At 29.9% G+C, this 9443-nt stretch overlaps 1 protein-coding gene across 1 annotated transcript; it reads right to left on the reverse strand.

The window, feature by feature from the left end:
- Positions 1–4358: 4358 nt before the first annotated feature.
- Positions 4359–5252, reverse strand: LOC127245036 (uncharacterized mitochondrial protein AtMg00810-like). Its single transcript, XM_051265681.1, has one exon. The coding sequence runs from the start codon at positions 5250–5252 to the stop codon at positions 4359–4361; it is 894 nt and encodes a 297-aa protein (XP_051121638.1).
- Positions 5253–9443: the final 4191 nt, after the last annotated feature.

Below are 9443 nucleotides of genomic sequence, written 5' to 3' on the forward strand. Positions count from 1 at the left end.
TTGTATACTTTTTTGGACAAATATCATTTTATTAGTATTATAGACACTAATGAAAGTATTTTTTCAATTTTATTAATTTGTACTATGTTTTGATATAATAATTAGTATTTAAAGATCAACATGTAAAAAGTAAATGAGAACGTTAGAACGGAGAGGATATAGTATATATTTTGTAAAGTTGGAGTATGTGTTATATATTTATATTTAAAATATGTGAGTTATAAAAATATATTATGTGTTTTATAAATAAGTTTGTTTTAGTTTCTATATTGTATTTTTATTAGATTAATATAAATAATAGGAGTATGTTTCTTATAATAACATTATAGTATATTTTCTTTTAGTTCATTGTGTGGTATTAAGTACCATAAATTTTAATTCGTGTAAAATATGTGTTTAATAGAAATATATCAAGTGCTTTTTATAAATATATATTAAAAAAAATATTTATATAGTGTTAGATAAATTAGACCTGACAATGAGTGGATTCGTATCAGGTTGAATATTTTAAACGAGTTAAATCACTTAACTATAATCTGATCCGTTTATTATCGTCTTGGGTTCGTATTGGTCCATGTAGATTTGTATACATAATTAAGTCGAAGTCCTTAATTTAAATTCAGTTATTTTTTATCGTGCTATCGTGTTAGTTTTTATTGATTTTAGTGTAACGTGTACAATGAATTAAGTTGAATTATTTAAAATAAACTTAATTTAAATTAATATGTGAGCTAATTATTAAATTAGAATTATTTTACATATATAATTAATATATTAATTAAGGGAAAAAATCAATTTTGGTCTCAATATAACTAAAATTTATCAATTTTGGTCAAAATATAAAAAAAACTCATCAATTTTAGTCCTATGGTAAACATTTTTCATCAATTTTAATCCTATGGTAAACAATTTTCATTAATTTTGGTACAACCGTTAAAAAACTAACGGAAATAGTTGACGTGGACATAAGTAACGGGGTTGGTGTGACAGCTGACCTGGAAAGTACACGACTATGTTATCACACGACCATGTATATTTCAATATACAAAATTATACACGGTTATGTTATTACACGGCCGTGTACCTTTCTGTTTTGGTCTAAATTTTTATTTTTTTGTTATATTCTTTTTTTAAAAATATTTTAAATTTAGAATAATTAATATAGTTAAAATGGAAAAAATCAATAGTAATCTTAATATAATTAAAATGTATCATGTTTAGTTAAAATATAAAAACTTATCGAGTATGTTCTTTTGAAAGATTTTATCTAAAATTTTACTATTTACCAAAAAAAAATTCTCTTAAAAATATTCAATTACACTACTATTTTTTTATTTTTGTATATTATTGTAATAAAAATTAATTTTATATTTCGATACAAAAAAGAATAAATATTTTTATAAAAGTAAGATGTATTTAGTATTTGTATATGAATAACTTTTTATTTTTGTATATTATTGTAATAAAAATTAATTTGATATTTCGATACAAAAAAGAATAAATATTTTTATAAAAGTAAGATGTATTTAGTATTTGTATATGAATAACTTTATTATAAAGGACATATATATTTTGAGTGGGACAACAAAAAATGTTAAATAGGTAGATTGTGTTGAGACTAAGTGAATAATATTTTACGTCGAATTGTTGACTTTTTGAATTTATAAAATATACTCTTCTATCCTAGATAAAGTGTCTACGTTACTGTTATACACGAGAATTTAGATAAAGTATAATTAATAAATAATAAAAAAGTTTATTGATAAAAAAATTATATATTAAAATTAAGACCAAGATTAAAAAAAAAATTATAAATTATAAAATCTAAAGTATAATTAAAATATATAATCATATTTTCACAAAAGTAAAAGACAGACGGACAGAAATAGAAAAGAAAAATAGACACTTTATATAGGACGGAAAAAGTATATTATATCTATATCGGATTAATATATATATTGTATTTTCTTAATAATATTTATAAAAAAATATACTTAAAAAAAATAAAGTAAATAAACCTATTAATATAAAAACATATTAGTATTGTTATGAATAAATGAATAATTTTTATTTTAAAACTATTTTTACTATCTTCGAAAGCATTTCAATTCTAAACAAAAGGAAAAAAAAAATCTTTTAAAGTTCAAAAACAAAAGCCTTTTTTTTTTTCCTTTTTTTTTTTATTCAAGAGTTGAAGTCTAAGAATTTAAAAATATTTCTTACACCGGATTTACTAGAAAGCAAAATAGGATTTACTAAGCAAAAAAAAACTTCTATAATTAAAAAATCGGATCCTTTTTTGTATTTTTGAATTACATTATATATGAAAAATTATATTGATAATATAAACAATAATACTTTGTATTGAATTATTAATTTTTTAAATAAATAAAATATACATATTATATATATATTATGTTAATGCATGTATATATTTTCTTAAATAATATTGATAGAAATTATGTGGATTAGAAACAAAATGTGAACAAACCCTTTCATTGTAAGTTTGAAAGTTAAATTTTGAATTTTAAATGATAAAAAAATTAATTTAAAATAAGTGTTTCCATGTAATATAATTATATAAATATGTATAAGGTAATATTTTTAAAATAAAAGTATTTGTTAATGTTATATAAAAAATAATATTTAATTTAATATATATAAATATATATTTATTAATAATAAAAATCAATTTTAAACAAACCACAAGGGCCTTTTTCTAACAGAAACAAAAGTGCAATTTAAATACTCTGTTAGGTTAACTTTTTCATGTTGCTTTTATTTGTATATTGATTTTGATGTCATACGCAAAAGTGTAAACGCATTATTTACGAAATAGCAACCTATCTCTATTACATACCATATTACATACCAATACTAATTTGCAATGATTCTTTTTAGTGAAATATTTACACAAATTAACACAAATATATATATATATATAATTCAACGTAAACTGTTTTTTTAGTTTCGTAACTGGACTTCTTATCATTTTAGTCTTGTAAGTGGAGTATGTCGCAAACTAGTCCTATAAGTGAAAATTTTTCGCTGTTTTAGTCCTCCGGCGCCGGAGATGCCCGCGTGGCTCGCCGGAGGTGACGTGTCCGCCAGGTGTCGCTGACCTGGCGGACATGTGGATTTTTTTTTTATTTTTTATTTTTCATTTTTTAAAACTTATTTTAAATTTTATTTGTATTTTTTTATTTTTTTATTTGGTCCAATTAAAAAAATTTTAAAAAAATTAAAAATAAAATAAAATAAAATAAATCCACGTGTCTGCCAGGTGTCGCTGACCTGACGGGTTCACCTGGCGGACACGTCACCTCCAACGAGCCACGCGGGCGTCTCCGGCGCCGGAGGACTAAAACAGCGAAAATTTTTCACTTATGGGACTAATTTGCGACAGGCTCCGCTTATAGGACTAAAATGATAAAGGGGTCCAGTTACAGGACTAAAAAGACAGTTTACCCTTTATAAAATAAAAAGAATTTAACACAAAATATTCGATATGTTCTCTGTGTTAAAATATCCAATACTACATTTCATCAAAAAAAATTAATATATTACATATATTTATTATTTTTATATTATCTACAATTCTATATACTTCACACAAATTTTTTTTTCTTCAAAGCAAAACATAATACAAACAAACTTATTGTTTTTTATATTATCAATACAATTCTCGTACTTTTTATATAAAGAATACATCTATCCAAAAAGAACAAAATCATATATGTTTTGCATATATTTTTATTAGAAAAAATAGCCTTATAAATTAATCATAATAGTTTTCATAATAAAGAAATATTATTAAATAAATTTCATATAATTTTTAAAGCAGGCATTGTTAATTTAGATGTATCACAACGCATTCAAAAAATTATATGGGTTTGTACTTCTACAAGTTTTTTGATACTATATTCAATATATGTGTTAGAATTTGGACAAAATTATAAAATTGTATTATATAAAAAAATAAGAGATTACAAGATATATATAGTAGTGAATTCAGGACTAAAATAATAAAATAATATCAAGAAAATATTTAGATCTAACATAATCATATCAAAAAAATTTCTAAATCTAACATCCCGTCAAACTCAAAATGGGGTAGTAGAGACCAACTTGAGTTTCTTCAAAAGTAATCGGAAATGGCTTGGAAGAAGAAACATGATGAAGATACCTGTTGTCTGATTTGCAGAGGATATTGAAACGAGATGAACTCCTCCGTTGACAACATGTTGTCGAATGAAGTGGTAGTCAAGCTCAATATGCTTGGTACAATCGTAGAAGGTATCATTATGGACCATCTTTATAACACTCTTACTATCGCAGTGAATAACCGTCGAAGATGGCTAAGGGGCACCAAAATTAGTGAATAGTTGACGAAACCATAAAAGTTCTGAAGTAGAGTCAGCAGGAGCACGATACTTTGACTTGGCACTCAAGTGAGAAACCAAAGTCTGCTTCTTGTTGCGCCAGAAAATGAGAGGATCACCCAGGAAGAAGTATAAACTAGTGGTCGAACGACGATCAATAGGATCACCTGCCCAATCAGCAGAGTAACCACTGCGAGTCAAAGATGAATGAGAGGAGAAGTGTAAGCCATGCATAAAAGTACCATTCACATAACGAAAAATATGTAAGACGGCGGAGTGGTGAGAGGTCCTCAAAGCAGCCATGAACTGACTCACAATATGGACTGCATTAGCGATATCTGGTCGGATGACAGTCAAATAGATCAAGCTTCCAACAAGCTGACAATAGAAGGTAGGGTCATCAAGAAGAGAGCCATCATGAGGAGTAAGTTGAATGTCATAGGCAAGTTGTGTAAAGGCTACCTGACAGTCTGTGAGACCAGCTCGAGCAAGAAGATCGGAGGCATAGTTAGCCTGAGATAGAAAAAAACCATTGGGAGAATCAGAAACTTCAAGCCCCAAGAAGTAACGAATGGGACCCAAGCTTTTCATCTCAAGCTGCTGGCTAAGATATGCCTGTAGATCAGAAATACCAGACGCATCATCTCCCGTAATGATCATATCATCAAAATAAAGCAATAGTATACCTATCCTAGATGAAGAATGATGAAGAAATAAGCCAGGGTCGTAAGCGTATGTGGTAAAACCAAACTCCAATAGTGCAACACTAAATGTGGCATACCAAGCTCGAGGGGCCTGATTCAACCCATATAAAGCGCGACGTAAACGACAAACATTTCCAGAAGACGGAGAACCTTGAGGATGAGTCATATAAACTTATTTAGAAAGTGTGCCATGTAAGAATGCATTTTTTTACATCTAACTGGAAAAGGGACCACTGACGAACAACAACAGTGACAAGAAGACAACAAACAATAGTGAGACAAGCAACGAGAGCAAAAGTCTCCTCAAAGTTACTATTTGGAATAACCTATGACCACAAGACGAGCCTTGTAGCGCTCAATGGAACCATCAAAATTAGTCTTGATTTTGAAAATCCACTTGCACTCAGTAGGTGTCTTTCCAGGAGGCAAATCCATTAAATCCCAAGCGTGAATTTTTGCCAGAGCCTCTAATTCCTCAGTAATAGCTTGTTGTCATAATGGATAAGCACTCGCCTCACGAAATGACCTTGGCTCATGATAAAATAATATGACAAAGTAACAATGATAATTACGCAAGTGATCAGGAGGGTGACTTACTCGATGTGATCAACAAGGTATGACAGGTCCAGGGACCGCAGACGGATCAACATCTGAAGACAAGGTCGGAGGTGGATTAGAAGCCTCAACTGGATGTGCATCATTGGTGTTTATTGAAACAGGATCCGGAGGTAGTGATGGAGCCGTAGGATCAGGACCAGAAAACAAGGGAGAACATGCCGACATGAAGGAAGGTGAACTAGAAATAAATGGGACATGAAATTTAGACAGGTTGGAAAACATGACACTCTCCCAAAATGTAACATGAGGAGATACACGCAACCGTTTAGAAACCGGATCCCAAAGCCTATAACATTTATGCTCTACCCCATAACCAAGAAGACAATATAAACGCGCACGATTTTTCAATTTGGAACGTTCATGCGGAGGGATACCGACAAAACCGAAGGGACAAATGGTACTATAATCGGGTGGCTGATCATATAGACGCTCGAAAGGGGTGCTATTATAACAACAGTTAGGGTGGCTTTTCTTCAGAACCTATTAGGACAAGAGGCAGACAAAAGGGACATACGAACAATATTATAATGTGATGATGTTTGCGCTCAGCGCGACCATTCTGTTGAGAGATGTATGAACATGAACGCTGAATCAATGTACCTTGAGTAGAGAGAAAACTTAATAAGGTAGAATCTCTATATTTAAGACTATTATCAGTACGGATGGTCTGTATGAGATAGGAAAATTGAGTTCGAGTAATTTGAGCAAATTCAATGTATGTTTGAGGTAATTTTTAACGGTGTTTCAAAAAATATATCCATGTAAAACGGGAGTAATCATCTATAAAAATGACATAATAACACCACCCACTCATAAAAGGGATATGAGAAGGACCCAAAATATCAGAATGAACCAAAGAAAACGGTTTACTTATGACCGACATATTTTTTTTTTGAAAAAGATAAGGCTGGTTGTTTTCTCAATTGACAGTATAAACAATCAAATGACTAAAAACGAGTAGAACCTAAATGACCCTTACTAACAAGACACTGAATTATAGAGGAAGACGTAGGACCAAGACGAAATTTCCATTGAAGATTAGGAGAATGAAAGGTAGTAAGAGGGGTATGAGTAGTAGCAACAGAGAAATTACCGGAGAAATTTTCAAAGATTGTACCTCAAATAGTTGACCCACGTTTTAATATGTCATAAGAATTTGACCCGTATGTGGATTCTGAACCTGCACACCAGAAGAAAGAAAAAGTAATAGTAAGTCCTTACTCAACTAGTTGGCCAACTGATACAAGATTTAAAGTCAATTGAGAAAGGTTGTAAGTATCATGAAGGGATATAAATGGTAGATATACAGATCCTGAATGAGTGATATATATGCGACTCCCATTAGCAGTATGTATAGGCAATGAAGAAGATACATGATGCACTTCGGTCAAGAGTCCAAGTATAGGTGTCATATGATGACAACAACTAGAATCAAAATACCACAAATTGTTCATACTAGAAGGAGAATTGAAAGCAAGAACTTATGCAAGAGAGTCACGAGATTCTGAACTGAGGAAGTCATGCTAGTAACAACACGAAAATTAAATCAACTCCGATAACAAAACCAATTACCCCTCGGTATAAATCTCAAAATCAAATCGAATAATCCAACCGGTAACAATCACAAAACGAAATCAACTCCGATGACAAAATCAACCACACTGCGACGTAGGGAACCAAAGCAGGAGGCGGCGGCCGAAAAATGACGGCCGGAGGATGACGGACGCACTGCCATGCGCAGCCGAAAGACGGTGGCGGCGGAAGTATTTTCTCTCGCGATTTGCGTCGGAGGTGCGTGTGGGCCCCACCCGCCACTATTGGCCGAGATATTTCGGTGGCAAGGTCATCGGATGACGGCGGTTCCGACGGTGTTGGTGGTGTTGACCGGAGAGCAATGATGACGACAAACAGCGGCGGCTAGGATTTTAGTTTTGAAAATTTGGGCTCTGATTCTATGTTCGAATTCGGTAAAAAATTATGAAATTGTATTACATAGAAAAAAAAAAAAGAGTTCACAAGATATATATATATATATAGTAGTGGACGCAGGCCTAAACTAACAAAATAATATCAAGAAAATTCTAAATCTAACATAATAATAAATATATTTTTTTAAGACTAAAAAAATTCTATTGTTATTAATGACGAAAGTAAAGGCCTATAAATAAACATGACATACAAACTCGATAGACTCAAACCATAAAAACAAACCTAATGGATAAACAAAAATATAAAACAATTAAATCCAATCTAAAATTAAATAACTAAAATATCTCAACATCCTCTCAAACTCAAGTGGTTTGGCAAAACAACTTGAGTTTGCAAAGAGAGATCGAAGATAATGCAAGACTATCAATGGAGTCAGAAATAATGGCACTCTCGATGGAGTCGGAAACAATTACATTCTTGATAGTCGAAAACAACGACATTCTCGATGGTGTCGGAAACAACAACACTCTCGATGGAGTCGGAAACAATGACACTCTCGATGGAGTAAGAAATAAAAGCATTCTCGATGAAGTCGAAAATAACGGCACTCTCAATGAAGTTGAAAATAATAGCACTCTCGATGGAGTCCGAAACAACGGCAATCTCGATGAAGTCGGAAACAACAACACTCTTGAGAAACGTGGCGACAAATCGTAGACTAATACGCAAACATGACTTCAATTGTAAACAAAATAAGGACTCAAAACATAATTAATATTAAGACTAGAAACCATGGCCAAAATCTCAAAGTTGGAAGACCTCCGAGTACATCCCGAGTTGAATGTAGTTGGAGAAACGCGAGTTAATAGACTATAATACATCATTAGAAAAGTAAACGCTGATGCCATATAAGAAATAAATTGTTAATACTAAAAAATTGCATTGTTATTTATGACGAAAATAGAAGCCTATAAATTGGCATGACATATAAACTCGATAGGCTCAAACTATAACAACTAAACGTAAAATCAAAATATAAAACATCTAAATCCAATATAAAATTAAAAAACTAAAATATCTCTACAATATATATATATTGTATATTTACAAAAAAATCAATATTCAATATGAAATATTATTAGTGTTTTTATTTGAATTTATTTTTTGACGTGAGACATAGATAATCATGTAAGTAATATAAAAGTTAATATTTAATATTGATTTGTGACTTTTTTAAATAATTAAATATATATATATATTATAAATCATATCGGAAACAATACTGGAAGAACAAAACAATAATGTTTGTGCTGTTTCCATGACATAACAAAAAATTTAAAAATACATAAATAATTAATATACTTTTTTCATCCGGTTACAAAGTATTTTACTTTTAATATAGAGTTTAAAAAATAATATTATTTTAATTGTAGTGGATAATTAAAAATAGTAAAAATAATTATTTTTTTGTGTAAAAATAATTATTTGATGGTAAAATAGAAATATTTATAGACACTACAAAAAATTAATATATTTGTAACGGAATTCCGTCCCTAAAGTTAACGTAGCTAATGTAATTTCATTCCTAATTCCATCTCTAATGTCATTAGTAACGGAAAAAGTAGACTTAGAGACAAAAAAATTTTGTTACAAAAATGATTTTTTCTTGTAGTGAGAAAAAATAAGTTATTTAATAAAATAAGTACTTTGTAATTAAATAACTCAAAATAAAAATATATATAATTTATAAAAGACTATATAATTAAAATAATGTTGACTTCAAATTGTCTCACGGCTTAGAATAATTCTT

Source organism: Andrographis paniculata, unplaced genomic scaffold (assembly GCF_009805555.1).
Source record: "Andrographis paniculata isolate CXL003 unplaced genomic scaffold, ASM980555v1 Contig21END, whole genome shotgun sequence".
Taxonomy (NCBI): Eukaryota; Viridiplantae; Streptophyta; class Magnoliopsida; order Lamiales; family Acanthaceae; genus Andrographis; species Andrographis paniculata.

Coding starts and splice junctions, on each gene's coding strand:
- LOC127245036 (XM_051265681.1), bottom strand. CDS start 5,252: ATGACTCATCCTCAAGGTTCTCCGTCTTCTGGAAATGTTTGTCGTTTA.